We start from the raw sequence: 20,664 nt of genomic DNA on the forward strand, positions 1-20,664 counted from the left end.
TCTAGCTGGGTTAAATATAACCATACATTTGTTTAAAAAGGTGCTGTATATAAAAGGATTGATAACTGAGTTTATTGGAAGTATGACAATAGAAAAGAGGCTGTACTGCGCTGAAGCGTCAATAACACCGAAGTAGTGAAGACCACTCACAATCACGAATGGTATCCAGCAAACAAAGTTTGTACCGATGATAGCAGCTATCTTTCTTTGTAATTTTTGGTTCCTCCTTCGGACCATTTTGGACGTTGGGGTCTTTCCCTTTGTCAGAATGCCGGAATCTTTAATTGTTTTGGCGTTTATAAAGATATACGAAATAGCAACTATGGCAAAACAAAGAATGTTAACGGATAAAATTGTCAAACTGAACCGTCTCTGAGGATCGTTCTGGTGAACAAAATATTTGAAGAGACACACTCCATCGTTACCAAAAAAATCAACCCTTCCTACTTTTCCATCTAAATTGCCATAATCATTTGAAAACATAGTCATCATAAGACTCAAGATAAGTGACCACTTCAATTGCTGCCTCTTTGCCCTGCCAAAGTATCGCTGTATCACATCAAAATGCCTATCCTTTCCAGCTTGTTCGATAAATAGCTTCATGTCAGTATCGTAGGTCAATCCATTTACAAATAAGTCTTCGAAATATGGAAGCAAGGGTGCAAGAGCAATTAATGAGGTCACAATAATTACAGGAAATATCATCACCACAAATTGAACGAGAATTTTTGTAAAGCTCATTCTCAATCCAGAATTTGATCCCACCATACTGTTTTGAATTCCAAAAACTCGACAGACACTGAGAATGGCTAACGATACAACAGAGATCTGACTTCCAATCGTGCTGATTACCCCCAAAGCTGAGCAATATTTACTGCTCAGCCATTTCAACTGCCTTTCGCAGAAGTTTGCACCATACGTATAGTCAACAATTGCTAATGAAAATAGATACTGTCCGGTTAGGAAGTCTCCAATACTAATAACCATAATCATTATCTTGTTTGCCAGCATTGTGCGCGATTTGCATTTCTTCAAATCCGCCCCATTTTCAATCATAACAACGATATTAAAAATGGTCGCAAGGAAACCAATTCCAAAAGCGGCAATTTTTTGAGCTAATCCATTTATTACATTCTTACCACACTCTTCATTACACTCATCCGACCAATCTTCGCAGTTTGCGGTGCCGTCACATTTTTGGGTGATTGGAATAAACGCACCACCACATTCGAAATGGTTTCCGCAGTTCAGTTCATCTGAACTATCCCCGCAATTGTCAACTAGGTCACAGACTTTAGAATACTCCACACACAGATTGTTGGCGCAAGGAAAGTAATCATTGGTGTATTTTCCTGATTTTTTACTGACGAAAGTGAGGTGCTTGTTATTGACCAATGTGTAGACTCTGTCCTTAAACTGGTCTTTGCAATCATTGTACTTAATTGAACTTGTGATAGGGCATTTAGTTGAATGCAGACACTTCCCAAGACAGCTCAAATAGAGGTAAACTTCTCCATACAGATGGTTACAATTATACAGCAAATCTGGATATATTACTTGCATCCTGCTGTAGACTCCATAGATAGTTTCATTAAAAACGTTAAACTCATCAGATATGCAAGAACTTTGCTGGTGCTCAACGTCGTGCAGGCCTTTGACGCAATAAGAAATAATTTTAAAAGTCTCAGCCGTATTAACCGTTGTAGAGACTCTTGCTTTGCCTCTACTCATTTTGCATATGTTATTTTCATTTCCGCATGTCTCGAGGCCATCACATAGATCAGGCAGCTCAATGAATCCAACACTTTCGTATGAGTGGCATAAAAACACGTCTTGACAGTCTGGATTCTTTTTTGTGGCAAAACGTGTTGTTGCATGGAAACCACATGTAGGCCAATAAGTAGAATTTTCATCGAGGCCACCAAGACAGTCTTCAAGACCGTCTCCAAGCCATGATGAAGGAATACTTAAAGCCTCTTCGTGTCTGTAGTTCCTATAGCATCTTTCCTCAGTCATTGAGAGACACTCTGACATGTCTTCGTCACTGCCATCCCCGCAGTCCTCCACTCCATCACATAGCTGATGTTTGTGGCAGGTACACGTGATGCCCATATAAGGAGGTACAGTCAACTGACGCCTCGATACACTGCAGGTCCATCTTGTTCTCGCAGAGTCCTCTCCTCACTTCGCCACACACCATCATCTTAGAGACAGTGCTAAAACCATACTCTGGGATATGGCACCTCACAGCTACTTTATTTAGGTCACTGCAGTTAGTTTGGTCTATGTAATTTGAGCAATACGGCTTTACATAGAGCCCAGAACTAGAATCAATACTCCTGAAACCCGTACCTAGTGCTGAGTTTTTGTAGTGATAGATGAATGTGGCACACCTGGTGAAGTTGAATATGGGTCGGACAAAATTATCCATTGTTTTATAATCATAGCTAAAGCACGAGGGGAATGTTGCCTTAATCGCATCTTCGCACAGCGTTTCTTCACTTTTGAATGCTCCTAGATCCATACAATTAGGGATTCCGTTACAAATTATAGAGGGTTCCAGTCCTGACCATGACACAACCAATGATTCCGTCACAAATTCTCGTGGGTTCCATGTAATAGCGCTTGTGACACCAAAGTCCGTATTTGTAGCCGTTACATTCACTTTCATCTCACAGCCTTCCATTTCACATATATTGTTACAGATTGTAAGTGTGGAATTTTCTACTTGTTCCACCTCTGGACATCCTATCTTTCCCAGGTCGGGAATGTTAGAGCAACTGACCTGTCGAGAACATATTTCGCTAACAGATCGAGCTTCAATAGCTAGATCCAGATCACAAAGGAAGAATCCGCAAACAGAAATGTCATCTGAAACAACATTCCAATCAGGGGACGAACCGCAAACCTGCAAATATGAAATTGAATTATAGTTTTTATACAGGGGGGGGCCAAAAGTCAGTACCCATACGTTGGCCTCAATAGCTCAATCACTGAGTGCCAAATTGAAATACTTCTTCTTGGTATGACTTACTACCAGGTTCGAGGAATTTGTTAAATCGAAAAATATTTGCGTTCATTTTCTTCAAATGAAGGTTTTTCGCATTTGTTAGATAGTTTGGATAGTCGGATCGAACCAAATTTTATTGAATGGTGTTTGGCCATTTGAATTACGTTTGTTCAGGTGATTGTGTTGAGGCTAGATCCGCATTACGGGAATCGTACAGAGAGCCCAATTACGGTGTCGTAATTGGGTAATCATTGAGTACCCAATCAATTTTGCTAACGAGATAAACAAATTGCTGATTATATTCCGGATTAAATGATCTATTGCAATGTGTTACAATCGAGTCTCTAATAGCTAATATGTTCACAAACAGTGAACACCAGTATAAGCAATTCAATGTTGATTGGGTGTGGCCCCCTAAAATCGAATTTTCAAATTTTGGTAACGGAATCCTTGAACAAGTAGGTACAGTATGTCATCTGCAAAGCAACAACTCTCAAATACAAAACACGGCGGTGGTATAAGACCCAACTTATGGGTACTGACTTTTGCCCCCCCCCCCCCCCTGTATATAGAAAGAGACATTTTTGAATACAGTTATGAGGAGACATTTTTGAATAAAGAGATGCATTTTCAAGTTCTGATAAGTGTAATGTAAGAATGTATAATCTTACTATATATAAACTTATAAAGCGAGACGATATATATGGAGGGTTCCGTACCATTTTACTGACACCACGGCATCAACTTTAACGCGACTTTCCGCAAAAACTGTAAAAGATATACAATTTAAACGTTTTTGACTGGGTCAAATGCTTTAATGGCCTCCAAATCAGCATGAAAAAATAAAAAATTGGCCAAGAAATAGGAGTTTTAGACCCCAAAATTTGGACCCCCAAGTGGTGTCAAAAACGCGAATTAAATAGGTAATAATTATTTTAGTCTCTTGAGTCTTGACACCATTTTAGGGTTATACGGGTTCCTGCTAGTGTATATAATGTATAATGTATATAATGTATATAATGTATATAATGTATATAATGTATAATGTATATAATGTATAATGAGACATTATTTTACACACGTAAGTTTACTTATCTGAGTTACCTGGTAACCGAACGGGTCATTGCTACAGGTTGCATTGAACATATTCGACCTCGAGAAAGACAATTTTTCCACAATCCAGTACGTCTCATCCGAGTAGGGACACTTGTACACAGCAAATCCATCGTAAATCTTCGAGCAGGCAGTTTGTAGAAAACTATTTGTTTCCTTAATCTTGCAAGACTGATTGATTTCTGAAAATGGAGAAACTTACCAACATTTCAGTTATTACTATTAGTGAATTGTGACGGCAAAAATTGGGGGGAAACGGAAAATTGCGTTATTTTTAAGTGAACCTCTCTATAATTGTCTATACACTATACAGTGTGTTTTCTATATGGTACAATTTGTGTTTCCCCCAATATGCCTGGTATATAGTAGATTTAAAGGTTTAACTCTAATTTTGTACCTGAAGCAATGATAATCACAGTAGTAAGAATGATCGTATAGCCTCTGAACATGGTTACTTTGTTGTTGATATCCATAAATCTGTTCAAAAATGTAATAAGAAATTAATTCGAATGACAATTCGTTGCACATATGCAACCACGTATGCAGATCGGCGAGATACGAAGGATTGACATCATGAATCAAATGTTACATTGTGTTTGTCCTGACTGTTATTTATAAATATGGTATCAATTTATATTATTATAAATGAACCATGAACTGTCCGTCTTTAAGATTAACGATAGAAGGTCCCAAATTGACACACAGTGGCACAGGGTTAGAAAGGGAAAAGCGTGGGGTGCCCTACATAGACTGAAGGATGTCTGGAAAATCCAAACTCTCAAAGAGCCTCAAGATTAAATTGTTCATAGCGGCTTGTGAATCAGTACTGCTCTACGGATCAGAAATCTGGACACTGACAAAAGCTCAAGAGAAAAGTTTGGACGGGACATGCACAAAAATGTTGCGTATGGTGCTGGGTATCTCATGGAAGGACAAGGTCAGCAATATAACTTTGTATGGTAGCCTACCAAGGCTGTCAAACAAGTTACGAAGCAGGAGATTAAAAATGGCGGGACACTGCATCCGACATCCTGAGCTACTTGCCAGTGATTTAGTCTTATGGGAACCTACGCACGGTAGAGCACAGCAAGGCCGACCAAGACAAAGCTACTTGTCTATTGTCTATGTTACTGAAGGAAGTTGGGACAAACTCTAAAGAGGAACTGCGAACCCTGATGCGGGACAGGGATATATGGAGGGGGTTTTCTGGCGTAGATCGGACTTAACTCCGACATAGTAGTAGTAGTAGTAAAAGTGGCTGAAATCCCAAATCAGAAGCCCACTTCTCTCTTAGACTTAGAGATCAGGAACTCTTTGGTGGCTTAAGATTAAAAACAGTTGCCTTGTATGTGAAGAATCGCTTTGATAAACCACAATGCGACGGCTACTCGGACTTTAATACTAATAAATACGGATAACCAAATACCAGTAGTTTTACACTGAAATCAAATATGGAATATTCTAGAAATGCAATACTGATCAACCAACTTTAAAATGTTTTCTAAATACTGCACCAAACGCCATTATTACTCGTTTAAATTTCTTCGAAGTAGCGCGCGCCGCTTTCTTCTCGAAATGGCCCAAGGCAAGTGCAACGAAGTAGTGCGCGCTTGTATCACGTTGCGACCCCCACGGTCGTTTCACTTTATCGTTCTGACGATACAGGGGGAGCCGCGCACTTCGTGCGCGGCGGGTCATACAACGTATGACAAGTGCGCGCTGGGCTAGTCCATTAAGTTTAAAAATGGACAACCAATCGGCCAATCCCGGTTTAATCCCGGTCTTATTCGGCCGGTCCCGGTCCCGGTTTTATATATTAGGACCGTCGATGGTCGACGAGTCCAACTCGGCGCGCGTCTTGGTAGGTTACAAACCTACAAAGAAACGGTACTTAGCTTAGTGAAACAACAATGGGGGTCACGACGTGATACAAGTTTACTCCTTGGAGGACTAATTCGCCGCTTCTATTCGACGCATCGCTTGTATAAGGTTTATAACCTACCAGCAGTGCAGTATAACCTATACCAGGACGCGCATCGAGTTGGACAATGATTTGATTTGAAATTTTTACAAAGTAGCAAGTATACAAATGTACAGTAAATCGAACAAACATATAAAATAGGCCGAAATCAGAAATGTATAAATGCTAAAAAGCGTGGGTCAGTGAATAAGTACAAAGGACAATTCGCAGAACAGGAGGTTTTTGTCATACGTTGTATGACCCGCCGCGCACGAAGTGCGCGGCTCCCCCTGTATCGTCGAAGACACTATAGTGAAGCGACAGTGGGGGTCACCACGTGATACAAGAGTTTTTTACTGGGCGGCGCTCAGCCTGTCATTCCGCCGAATCTTTATTCTTTATGTTTATGAACATAATAGCCTGGGGTCCCCAGGTAAAAGTTTTTTGGCCGCCCAAAGTCTCAATAACATCACTTCCACCTTATTACGAATGATGATTAATAAATCTACACTCGACTGTCATTTGATTTTTTAACACGTCCTCTAGGTGGCTCTGAATGACTATTCCGGCTCTGAATGACTATTCAGTATTATCAAATATCAATAGATGGCCATCTACTTATTAGGACGTCCGCCAAAATCGCAAATTTTCAGACCACCCCTCCCTCGCGCGGACGTCCGGATTTCCTATTACTTTTATTAAAAAGTATTTGAAAAAATATAAGAGTACAAAAGTATAAGTATAAAAACCCAATCAAATTCATAGTTAATAAAATTCAAAGAGTTGAAATAAAATTCATAAAGTTAAAATAAATGGGACTTTTTCGTTAATTCTACCAAATTTCCGGACGTTCGGATTTTCAGAAACCACCCCTTCCCCCTGTCCGGAGTTGTCCGAAATTCCAAAACCACCCCCTCCCTATTTGCCGGACGTCTTAAGTAGGGGGTGCACCATAAAAATAAATTTGCTCGGATTTTAAAAATTTTTGTACCATTGTTTTCTAGAGACTGTGAGAATTTTCACAATACCAAATTTGTCATACCTTTTTGGAAAGATCAGTGAGTTTCGCCTAGGTGCCATATTTGATGGTGCGCGGCTTTTGGAGCAAAATTAGCTGTAAAAGTCGCGTAATTTGACCAAATTTGACCAAATTCGTTTATTTTTGTCGTATTATTTGGATATATCTTCAGTTCCTTGAATGAGATCATTCTGAAAATTGGCGACGACCTTCCAATAGGGCTTTCACAACTGTCCGAAAAATTTGGTGGATATCGGAGTTGATATAGTGATCAAAATACGCTGCTTTTAGCTGTAACATAATGTCTGATGGTTGGATATGCTTTAAACTTTTCGGACACCTTCCTTGTAAGTCTATGAGTAAGCTTACCAATTTTTGTTGCAATCGGAGGTCGGGAAGGATACTTAATATCTATTTGTTTGAAGAAAATTGTGCTGGCCGAAATTAGCGCTAAAAAACCATCCTACAGTCGGCACGCGCGGCTCACTGTCGATGGCGCACTACCTATCTTAAGAAGATTGTAGGTTTAAAACCTACCAGGACGCGCGCCGAGTTGGACTCGTCGACGGTCCAATATATGGAACAAATATTTTACGAGTATCACCCGTTAAAGTTAGTAACGCATTTCGCCGATCTAACTACGGAGAAGCATAATTGATTGGAGGACTTCGCTGCTTCGACGCGCAAACTCGATCAAAACTATGAACTAGCATTCTTGCTTCGCATCGAGATGGTTGCAGAGCAACGATCTGGAAGGGTTGACATCGTCAATAGACATAATTGAGTGCGAGGCCCAGTAACGAATCTCGCTACAATGACACAATAGCTATGTGTAAAACTGATTGCGGATTAGGGTAAAAAAGTTCAAAACATTGATTACGTAATATATGAACAACCCCTCACTATATACCGTAACATTCTTTACTAAAGCATACCAGTAACAATATGGCTGCGCACTTGCGCGTCGGGCCCACTACGTGAGACAGCATAAGTGTCAACAAAAAATATGATGCTAAATCTCTATGGAAAGACCAGATGCAGAGTTCTACGAAATGACGCACGACGCGTGAGTCTGTTAATATAAATATAAAAATGTGAGTACTGAGTCCATTAGTGTAACAAAAAGTTCTATTGTGTCAAAAGTTCTATTGTGTATAAAAAGTTCTATAGTGTCGAAAAAGTTCTATTTTTATCAGTTTGTAGATTATATATTCGCATATATCCAAGCTACCCACAAGCACAACGTGATACCATTAACAATGCAGTGTGTACAACACCAACCAATTGCAAAGATGCGAAAACATTTATTATTATTATTACATCGAGATGGCAGGGCCTACTCTCATGCTGTCTATAATAGATGATGATTAACTCTGAATAAGTGCTGTATATGAGTGATGATTTCGCTCTGAAAATCATGGATAGTAGCTCAATAGGTACTAGGTAGAGCAAGGCCGCGATATGTGAAGGTTCTGGGATCATTCCCCAGTTTTTCACAGTTAATCATCATCCATAGACAGCATGAGAGTAGGCCCTGCCATCTCAATACTACTAGCTGTTTTGTAGTACATGCCCTGCTTCTCCTTTGCAATTCACCTCATATTTATTACTACAGTATCTGCCAAAACCAACATGGCCCATGTAGGAAAGGGCATTGACGTTGTTTCACACTTGGCCCTGCATCCCAGGCTGACGGTCGGCCTCCACTCTGTAAGAATTACCTTTAGTGAAGGCCGATGGTCAATAAATAGCGATGTTAGAGCCTGGTGTGAACAAATCCTGACCTCCTTTTACACCATTGGAGTCGACTCTCGCAAATGCGAGAGGAAAGATCCCGAGGAAGGCACCATTAGTTTTGGTAGGTTGCATATTTAAAAATTTAAACAAATATATATATATAACAATGGACAAAGCAAAGCATTGCTCAACCTTTTAAAATAACTTATTTCACAGCTTTATGTATTATATAAAGAAAGAGCGTTTTTTAAATGGATGCAAAAATAAAATGACTGCTTGCTTGAGAGTTGGGACGCCATGAGATTCGACTATGGCATTGTAATGGACTCAATATTTACTTTTGAAAGGGAAGACCCACACAACCGGGACAGTGAGAAGCTCTTGTATCACGTTGCGACCCCCACGGTCGTTTCCATGACTCAGTCGTTTCACTATGGTGAAGGGGGAGCCGCGCACTCGTGCGCGGCGGGTCATACAACGTATGACAAAGAAGCTCCACAACTTTAACAATTGGATTGCTGCGACCATGACTCAGCCTCAAGCTAAATTGAAAGTGCTTTAATTCTAACAGTCCACATTTTTACATTTTTAACCGGTAACGTCCACTTAATAAAGTAAACAAGACTTTTAAAATCATTCAAAGCAATAATTTACGCCGATTCCATGTAAACAATTAATACTCACAATGAGGAGGTAAAAATATTAATTTTGAAGATAACAACACTTTTACCACAAATAAATGACGTGTAGCACGGCTAAAAAAGCCGAGCTCAAATGTTTGGAACACTTGCACGCCCAACAACACGATATCGTTTACACATTAGATTAGTTAGCCAGGGGGCCGGAGGGGGGAGGGGGGTATTAGATTAGTTAGCCAGGGGGCCGGAGGGGGGGTATTAGATTAGTTAGCTAGGGGGTTTACATATTAGGTTAGCTATGAAGTGGTCAGTGGCCGGAGGGTTGTTTAGCAATATAGGTAATTTACACATAACTTATGCCATGTAATGGTTATGCTAATAACTATCTTTACTGCCTAATAACTCGCGAAGGAGAGGTTTAAATGGCAGATACGTGGCTTACGTAACCATGGTAACATGTAAACGATTCCATAACAACTAAAAGAGCACCGTTAGTAAGAGTTATAACTCCCCGGTCGGGGAGGGGATAACCTCCTCGCCCAGGTAACCAGGTAACCAGGTAACCAGGTAACCAGGTAACCAGGTAACCAGGTAACCAGGTAACCAGGTAACCGTTACTAAGAGTTATAACTCCCCGGTCGGGGAGGGGATAACCTCCTCGCCCAGGTAACCAGGTAACCAGGTAACCAGGTAACCAGGTAACCAGGTAACCGTTAGTAAGAGTTATAACTCCCCGGTCGGGGAGGGGATAACCTCCTCGCCCAGTGACTCCAACACTTCCTGTTTGTAGTCCAGGAAATCTCCGTCTATCTGTTCTATAGACTGGTCCTCAACTATCCACAAGTTACAGTTCGTTTCTGTGATGAGTCGAGAGTCGTGGGAAACTATCACTACCCCTGTGAAAGAGAGAGAGGTCGCTACATGAGTTGAATATCAAATTTCTATAATGATGAGATCACACACGTACATTCCACACTCTTACATTCTAGACGGTACACAATCTCCATTATATAATATACTATATATCATTCAACGCTGCAGCTGCTGTTATAGTTATGTTGTAGTTCTTCCACTGTAGCGATAGTATATTATATAGTAGCAAAGCTTTAGGGGACACAGTTTTCGCCGGATTAAATTAATTCCGAAATATTACTCTTGGTGACTACATAATTCCATTATGAAGATTACACGTGTACTTACCTTAAACCCCACTATATATCCCCAATATATATATGTATATTTCCAGTATATTTCTAGTTAAATGTGTTTTACTTACCTTAAACCCCACTATATATCCCCAATATATATATGTATATTTCCAGTATATTTCTAGTTAAATGTGTTTTACTTACCTTAAACCCCACTATATATCCCCAATATATATATGTATATTTCCAGTATATTTCTAGTTAAATGTGTTTTTACCTCCAGTGAACTCGTTAATGGCCTCTGCCAGAGCGTCTATACTCTCCAGATCCAGGTTGTTTGTAGGTTCGTCTAGAATCAGTATATCGGGCTCTCGGAGACTCAGATCTGCGAACACTACCCTCGCTTTCTGGCCGCCTGATAACGCTTTTATCTTGATAGTGTGGGCATGACCTGGGGGTTACTGGTGTTATTACACAGGGGGGGGGGGGGGGGGGGGGGTTACTGGTGTTATTACACAGGGGGGGGGGGGGGTACTGGTGTTATTACACAGGGGGGGGGGGCTTACTGGTGATATTATACAGGGGGGACCTGGGGTTTACTGGGGTTACTACACAGGGGGGGGGGGGGGGTTACTGTGGTGTTATTACACAGGGGGGGGGGGTGTTATTATGGAGGACGTTCTAAAAAGTTACTTTTCACAGCTTATAACCTAACTTGAGATTTAACATTTTAACTTTCTCACTTACTAGCAAGTCCATATCTCCCAAGGTTCTTCCTCGCGTCCTGGTAGTCCAGGTTAAACTGGTCCTGTAGGTACTCCACAGCCGTCTTCTCGTACGGAAACTGGTCCGCCGCGTGCTGGTTGTACGTTCCTATCCTCTAAAATAGTTGTCATCATTTTATTATTGTAAATTAGCATTCTCAGATTGAAATCACTCAACCTAATTTGTTAACTGTAGACTAATGGGTTTCGATCAGGGCAAACGAATGTATTGAGCGTGAGACAATTGTCCAAATATCATTTCATACGGGCGTTATCTAGATCTATAATTGCTGAGCATATTATCGCCTTGACCTTGACAGATATTGTCCACTATCATATTATTGGTTAATTTCTATATTATTCTTCTTAATTAATAGAATACTGATAGTTGGATAATATTGTCTCAACTCTCATTCAACCGGATCCAACTATCAGTATTTCAATCATGAGACTAATAAACAGCGAACTACTCCAACATTTGAATTAATAGAACTAGCAGGAACCCGTCTAACCCTAAAGTGGTGTCAAGACTCGAGAGACTAAAATAATTATTACCTATTTAATTCGCGTTTTTGACACCACTTGGTAGTCCAAATCTTGGGCACTAAAATTCTTATTCCTTGGCCAATTTTTTATTTTTTCATGGTGATTTGATGGCCATAAAAGCATTTGACCCAGTCAAAAAAGTTCCAGTTGTATGTCTTTTACGGTTTTTGCGGAAAGTCGCGTTAAAGTTGATGCCGTGGTGTCAGTAAAATGGCACGGATCCATATTTATATATCGTCTCGCTTTATATATAGTAAGATAGTAAGATATAAAACAGTACTTAATTTCAATGTTCAGGATATGGCTCGGGAGGACAATTCTGACATCTGCTCGACTGTCTAGCAAGATAAGGAATCGAGAATTATTGTGTCATAGCCAGTCCAAATGGAAGACTCACTGATAAAGAAAATAGTCAGACTCGGGATAGAAATCTCCGTGTCTTACTGCAATAAGGAATGTAAACGTCCTACCATGCTGCCTCCAGTTCCTCTTTGTAAAGTAATAGATAAGTATCCAGAAAATATGGAAAAAGAACCACCCGTAGTTAAACAGCAGCGTGAATACGAAGGAGAAGTAGACGTGTACAGAGCTCTGTATGATACAAAATTGGACTTTATTGTTCTTCATGGGTTACGTTTTACACATCAGCAGTATAGTTTGTTTGTTGAACATGATTGTACTAAGAAAGACACTGAGGAGGAGGGAGAAATAGACTTTCTTGTGATTCACGATAAATTTGTAGCTATATTGGAAGTCAAAGCAACTGATTGCGAGAGGGAAGATAGGTTTACAAATAACTACAAGAAATCAAAGAAGCAAAGAAAAACCGTGCGTGACCTTATTATGGGTATTAGCAGAACGTTCAAGTTCATTGAATACCCCACAGTGAGCCAATTTACTGTTTTTGCCAACATAAACAGACATTTTGCAGAGGAGAAGTTAGGAAAAAAGTACGCTTCTCTGACTGACGAAGAAAAACATAGCATCCTCTTCAAAGATGACCTAGAAAATCGAGAGGTTCTGAAGAGTCGCTTATTAGCGAAACCAGGACTGCACATAGAAAATAAGGTTAAATGGGCTCTTCTAGGATTGTGGTGTGTAGATAACAAAAATGACAGCGATGTTCAAACGATCTGTGATTTCAGTAAAAACATCGAACGAGTCGACTGTCTGCTGAGAATGTCGGAAATAACGAGTGGTATAAAAGGTGGAAAGAGATCGCCCTTGGTGAAGAGTGCCCCTAAAATTATCAGAGATTATCTGAACATACTTTGTCTTACAGAGGACCAGCTCGCGATTTATAATAGTAAGCGGAATAAACTATGGATCAGAGGACCAGCCGGAAGTGGGAAGACTATTTTGCTCGTGGCTAAAATTATTGAAATATTTCTAAACACGAGTAAAAAAGTAACAATTCTGGTTCCCAGTCACGCTGCAGCTTTGATGTATGAAGATTACTTGAAACACGCCAATATCGAGCCGATTCTGTGCGGATTAGATTACACAACCAACCAAACCATTTTAGATCAAAATCACAGAGTTTTTGTTAAGTATTTTCAAGATCTGAAGTTAGGCCGTATCATATCGACAAACGATGATTCCGATAGACTGCATTTCTTATTAGCTACTTTGTCATCGGACTACGAAGCGATATTCATAGACGATTTCCAAACGTTTTGCTCAGGAATGGATAAGGATATGCAACATATTACCATCGAAAAATTTACTGAAGAGCTGAAGCAGACCATTCAAAACTAGTTTGGATAAGCTGTGATTTTTTACAGGGTCAGTACATGGATTGTTCGATAGAACAAATTCCAGAGTTAGATCACTTAACATCGGAATTTGACGTTATTCATGACTTATCAACAAATTTAAGAAACACCTTTGAAATATGCCATCTACTTGAAAGAATCAGAAATCTGAGGACGGAGTCAGGGTCTCTAAAATATAGCCAAAGTGGACACTTCATACACGGACCAAATAGTTCGGCTCATTTTTTAATATGTGATCATCCCAACACGATTGCCGTAGTATCGCGTGTGCAAGAATTTCTTGAGGGGGAATTATTTCATTTAAAGAAAACTAAGGTGGCACTCATCGTTGACTTTGACAGTAAGGTCAATCCACAGTCAAAATTGTACCACGAACAAATGTTTACCATTAAAATCGGTCGCGAAGCAAGGTATGGTCAAATATTTGAAAGTACATTAAAAGAAATAGATCATATGAAAGGAGGACAAATTGACTGGGAAAAAGGTTGCAGGGATGTTCTTGAAAGGGCTGATACAGAACCTGATGTTGATTTATGCGACTATGAGGGAACATTTTCATTGGAATGGTCGGCGGCAATAGGAATACTAGAGATACAATTACCCAACATCATGTCATATCCAGAAAATCCTTTTAAAGAGGACGGATTTTTGCAAGAATTTTTGCAACGATTATACAATGAAACATTATCCAAGATATATATCATAGCCTCACGAGCAAGGGTTTACTGCTCAATAATAATTGTGATCAGAAACATAATAGGTTTCGTTGAATTTGTTCAAATGTCACCGCCATATGAATTAATAAATCGGACGTACAAAGAAATCTATCCTGATGATGGACGGTTTATAAATTGGACAGAGAAAAAAATGGAAAACGCTGAAAAACAAGCTATACTATACATGAATAATCTGACTAGAGATTTTTTTCAAAAGTTGGAAAACGATACAGCCGAGGCATTCGGAAGTTTTTCTAATCTAAGTAAACTATAGGTAAAAATATAATATTAATCATAAGCTAAAATGTACTAATCTTTGTATTCTAAATGGGGAAAAGGAAGAAACATTGTCAGTCAGTCGAGAAAATTGTCAGTCAGGCTATATGGCAGCTTTGTAGATGTTGTGACTATGCTAGTAGTGGTCCCAGGCTTGCGACTGGAATTGCGGTGTTAAATCGATTTAATGGTACCAACGATCCACCTCCCACTTGTTGTTTGGTACTTAGCATTAATAGTGTTAGCTGTAGCCATTTATAGCAAGAATCTTAAAACTAAAGGGGATGACAAGGAAAAGAGGAAGGAAAAAGAATAACGGGACAAACAATTAATTAAAGTATTAATAGGAGCATTAGATATTGTAATTACAAGCTTCAATAATAAATCACTGACTAAAACTTCTAATTAAAATGACACTTGGTACGCTCGCCCATTTTCACTGGTCAGTCTGAACTTCGGTTTAGCACGTTGTACACTTATTCACCTAAGTTTCAGAATTTGTTCAGTTTAGCAGAGTTAGTACCCGTGTTTCAATAAATCAAAAGATATCAGGGGAGTTCTTTAATAATGTTACGGTCATCTAGAATACCGAACTTCCTGAAAACGTTATCATATTTCCTCAGACAACGTTTAATGCCTTTAATCAGTCTATCACGGCTATATCCTCTATCAATTAGAATTTTGAATATTTTGTGAAGATGGGAGGTAAAGATATCCAATCTAGTGCAAACATTACCATATCTAAGAACTTGACTTGAAAAAACGTTGTAGCCAACCTCGGTTGGGATGTTACTGTGAGGAAATGTAAGGGATACAACATGAAAATTAAAATCATCAGTTTTGTTATACACTGATATTTCTAGTCCTTCTGTGGAAATATTAATATTTAAATCAAGGTAGTTAATGATTTTATTATTGGAACCAGCTCGCTCCATCTCCAATGAATTAGGATAAATATCTTTAATCAATTTATGAAAGTAAAGGTAGTTAATAATAGATAAATCGTCAACATATCGTTTATTATTGGATAATATCTTTGCTAATCCCATTTTCTTTTCCTGAAGTAAACGTTTCATATAATTAAATTCCTTTTTGCCAACAGTGAGATCAGCTATAGGGGAACTTGAATTTCCACCCATAGGAATACCCTTGGTTTGTATGAATACAATCCCACCGAAGACGACATAAGTGTTATAAATAATAAATTTAACAGCCTCTTTTAGGTCATCTTGACTAAAGCAGGCATGACAATCATAGGTTTTATTGGAAAAGAAACATGTATTACTGTCTCTTTTAGAAATACAAATATATCTATTACGGTCTGAAAATATTAAATCAATAACTTCATTAATCATATTCTCTACTTCAATCAAGTCTAATCTGGTATAAAGAGTAGTAAAATCATATACTTGTATATTATAAACATCGCTATTTTTGATAGCTTCAAGGAATTCACTTGAGGAATCTATGCTCCAAAACATGTTTATACCGCTGTTGTTGTAGATTGCCTCGCAGTATTTCTTGAAGTATTTCCTCAAAAGTTTCAGACAACAGTTAACTTGGACGTTAAGTTGTTTCGTAACGCAAAAACGGGCACCTGCAATGAACCTCGCCTTGTAAGGGTTCTTATGAAGCTTAGGGTTCCAGAAGATGCGTGCTAGTCGCAAGTTTTTATCTTCAACTTGTACATTAAATCTCTCCTTTAGACTCTCAGATATTTTATTGACATAATGAGTCTCGTCTTCGCTACAGGGTTTATATGTATCATTACCTATACATTCTAGAGTATTAGGATCAAAACCCATTTCATTGACAAGAGTTTTTACATAAAACTTTTTACAAATAAATGAAAAATTACCAGAAGCTTTGTCGATACTACAAATAATGTATTTACTTTTCAGCAATTTAAGACTTCTTTTAACATCATCTTTTTCCAGTGTGTTTTCTTTTATTTCAAATGTTTCAGGAAAGTTTTTCTTGTAATATTCAATACGATTGGAAACTATTGATAACACTTTTTCCTTCCAATCGCTGAACTTTACTTCTTTTTGACAGTACTTTCTACTTTTTGATTTTATAAATTTATCGACAGCTTCGGTAACTGACATATATATCTCATCTGGAGATTTAAATGTGGGAATTCTGTATTTACAACCGTAGGAAAGTACTTCCCTAAGTTCAACATTATCAACAATATCTAAATTACCAGTAACTACATGTCCATGAGGAGGATAATTGAAAGGGGAGGAGTGACAATCGCATGGACTACCTAAAATAGATTTAATATCAGAAATAGAAAGTTTCTTTAAGAATGAAGCATAGTTACAAATAGAAAGACTTATAGGATCATTATACTCATAATAAATCTGTAATGGTGTAAAAGACTGAATCAAAATGGGAAGCAAATCAATGACTGAAGTGTCAGAGAAAATAGATTTTAGGTTAAGATTATCAATGAATTTGCAATTAAATGGAACAATTATAAATTCTCTATTACTGGATTCAGATTTGTTCTGATGGTATTTGGGGGAAAATGTTGAACAGAAAGAGGAACATACGTTGTAAATCAATCCTGAATTATTTTGACTCAAAGAGTAGAGAGTGTCTAAATCTGATAAGCTATAACATTTTAATGTTTTGTATATGGAATGTTCTGAAGAGATGTTATCTTTCAGCCTGTTAATATCAGACTCTATGGTATCCAGAGACTTCTTAGGCTGAACTTTCTTCTTTCCATTCCCTCTGCCACGTTTGTATCGAGCAATCTGTCCACTAAAATAATTCATAACCCGATCTTGGGAGATGTTGCCCGTTCCTTTCTTCTTGTCATTAAGACCAAGAGGGAATGCTGTCCCAAGCTTCTCTATCCAGTAATCCTCCAGGAGAAGTAAATCATTTTTGACATCGGTGGACATGTCAGAATCAACATAATCTACAATCTGTATGGAAGCATCTGAGAAGACGTGACCAGGAATATTAAAATGTTCATATAAAAATGTGGATGATTTGGCTTTGACACAATTTCTGTGGCCATTGACTCTTTTATGAAGTGGTTGAGTTGTTTCTCCAACATATTGTTTTTTACAGGTAGAACAGGTAATAACATAAATAACATTATTAGTTTTACAATTAAATATAAAATTGTATGTCCAAAGATAAAATCATTATTAAAAGTACTGCTCCTAAATGTATTAACAGGATTAAAACTGTTGCAAGTGAGACAACCTCTACCATTGCAACATCTAAAAGTGCTAGAAAAGACATTACTAGGGGTTACCCATTTATTCAAGGATTTTGAGAAAAATTTACCATTACGTTTAAGTCAAGAAGGTAACATCATCCCTTTCGGCGTTTCCGCCTAGACCCAACGACTCGAGATAGGCCAAGGACAACGGGTCGGACATCAACCTATTGTCATGGGGCTGCCATGATTGGGCGGGCGTTAGATGTCATGAACCTAAATAGTTCTCCCACCGACGCAGTGTAGCCTGGCGAGATTCTTCGCGACCATAAAAATCTCTTAGAACCGGATCTTGCACTGCCGCTGTTTCTCGTACCGTAGCATGGCGGACAGCTCACGCCAGAAAATGAAATAAACAGGTAAATACAGGATAAATCAGGAGATGTATGTACAACAACAAGACTTCAAGGAGGGCGCCCAAGAAAACAAAGATCAACCAAATCTCGGAACCAATGGCCGGGAGAGATATAAATGTAATTATAGAGCAATATCAAGAAAAGCTAAGGAATACCAACCCGGCGACTGTAGCAAAAACGAACCGGAGACATCAAATTTTCTAAAAGGAGCAGCATTGAAGAAGATGAAAGAAGAAATCAGAGTGGTTCCTCTAACAAAAAGTGAACGAGATCTTGCCGAAGCTAAAGAGGCATTAAGAAATGTCGTACACCTGGAAAATGCTGATGGTTCCGGACTTGTGATATTTCCCAATAACTTACACTCAGAGTGATTTTGATATTTAAAATTAGAGTCCTTGCTTGTATTTTGATAAACAAATGCACATTTTAGTGTTTTTTATTTCACTATCACTAACCAGGTGATGGTTAACTTGGGGGGGGGGGGGGGGGGGGGGGGGGGGGGGGGGGGGGGGGGGGGGGGGGGGGGGGGGGGGGGGGGCACTATACTTTTTTGCCTTTTTTGGTGTATGGACATGGTGTAAAAAAGTGAAGAGAACCCCCCATATATTATAATATATATCAATATAATATATATTATAATATATATTATTTAAATATCCTATATCACTACTACTAACCAGGCGGTGGTTGACTCTGCGTTCTCCAACATTAGACTTCAGTTTGCCGAGTAGCAGGTTGAGAAGTGTAGACTTACCCCCCCCCCCCCCCCCCCCCCCATACCCTATACCACTACTACTAACCAGGCGGTGGTTGACTCTGCGTTCTCCAACATTAGACTTCAGTTTGCCGAGTAGCAGGTTGAGAAGTGTAGACTTACCCCCCCCCCCCCCCCCCCATACCCTATACCCTATATCACTACTACTAAACAGGCGGTGATTGACTCTGCGTTCTCCAACATTAGGTTCCAGTTTGCCGAGTAGCAGGTTGAGGAGTGTAGACTTACCCCCCCCCCCCCCCCCCCATACCCTATACCCTATATCACTACTACTAAACAGGCGGTGATTGACTCTGCGTTCTCCAACATTAGGTTCCAGTTTGCCGAGTAGCAGGTTGAGAAGTGTAGACTTACCCCCCCCCCCCCCCCCCAATACACTATACCACTACTACTAACCAGGCGGTGGTTGACTCTGCGTTCTCCAACATTAGGTTCCAGTTTGCCGAGTAGCAGGTTGAGGAGTGTAGACTTACCCCCCCCCCCCCCCCCCATACCCTATACCCTATATCACTACTACTAAACAGGCGGTGATTGACTCTGCGTTCTCCAACATTAGGTTCCAGTTTGCCGAGTAGCAGGTTGAGGAGTGTAGACTTACCCCCCCCCCCCCCCATACCCTATATCACTACTACTAACCAGGCGGTGGTTGACTCTGCGTTCTCCAACATTAGGTTCCAGTTTGCCAAGTAGCAGGTTGAGGAGTGTAGACTTACCCACCCCGTTAGGACCCACTATAGCTATTCTACTCTCCATATCCAGCCCGAACTCTATGTTGTTGAATAGCTTAGGTTGGTCGGAGTAGCCGAATGTTACATCTGGGGAATGTGTGATCAGAAATGTGGATTGGTGTGATCCTTCAGGTTACCATGGTAACATTAGATCCCCCCTGTTTATTGGTGTGATCCCCCCTGTGGGATAGCTATAGCTACCCCCCTGTGTGATTAGAAATTTGGATTGGTGCGATCCCCCGCCCCCTGTTTATTGGTGTGATCCCCCGGACCCCCCCCCCCCCTGTTTATTGGTGTGATCCCCCCCCCCTGTGGGATAGCTATAGTTTAAGTTACCCCCCTGGCCCTGTGATATTTGGATTGGTGTGATCCCCCCTGTGATATTCTGATTTGGATAGGTTCACATATTACGTAAACCTGCCGAAGTAGTAGGAGCGAGGGGTTTGGAAAAGCTTATTCTACACGTGGCTCAAGGAGGGGTGGTTTGAAAAAGGAAAAATCTGGCTTACGTAATATGTGAACAGATCCATCTACTGATCTGTATCATTTGAAATTTATGAATTATTATTTTATGAGGATTTTTATCTTTTATTCGTCGTTTTACTCTCACGATAAATTCTGTCAAGTTAAAATAATTCAAATAAAAGGACTCACCATAAAGACCAAGAATAGGTGGACTCAGAGATGGGGGACTGGGAAATGTGAACTTTACTTTATACTCTTGTGGTCGCTTTAGTAACTCTTCAACCTTAAAAGTACATAATTCTAAAGAATGTTTAAATTTAAGTTGATTAGTTCAGAATCGTAACAATGAACTGAATCACGTTCAGTATGTTATTATAGGTGTAGTTTACAAATATCAA

At 39.4% G+C, this 20,664-nt stretch overlaps 1 protein-coding gene across 1 annotated transcript in view; it reads right to left on the reverse strand.

Annotated features, from left to right (window-relative positions):
- Nucleotides 1-9,526: 9,526 nt before the first annotated feature.
- The window catches only part of LOC134820326 (ATP-binding cassette sub-family F member 1-like), a 94,772-nt gene continuing 83,634 nt past the window's right edge, over nucleotides 9,527-20,664 (reverse strand). The window contains exons 11-15 of the mRNA XM_063830566.1: nucleotides 20,456-20,549; nucleotides 19,710-19,888; nucleotides 11,372-11,504; nucleotides 10,902-11,075; nucleotides 9,527-10,372 (exon numbers count right to left, since the gene is read on the reverse strand). Of these exons, the coding sequence (XP_063686636.1) occupies nucleotides 10,200-10,372; nucleotides 10,902-11,075; nucleotides 11,372-11,504; nucleotides 19,710-19,888; nucleotides 20,456-20,549 (753 nt within the window). The 3' untranslated portion in view covers nucleotides 9,527-10,199. The remainder of the gene's footprint in view (nucleotides 10,373-10,901; nucleotides 11,076-11,371; nucleotides 11,505-19,709; nucleotides 19,889-20,455; nucleotides 20,550-20,664) is intronic.

The sequence above is a fragment of the Bolinopsis microptera genome, chromosome 9 (assembly GCF_026151205.1).
Source record: "Bolinopsis microptera isolate Bmic1 chromosome 9, MBARI_Bmic_1.0, whole genome shotgun sequence".
NCBI lineage: Eukaryota > Metazoa > Ctenophora > Tentaculata > Lobata > Bolinopsidae > Bolinopsis > Bolinopsis microptera.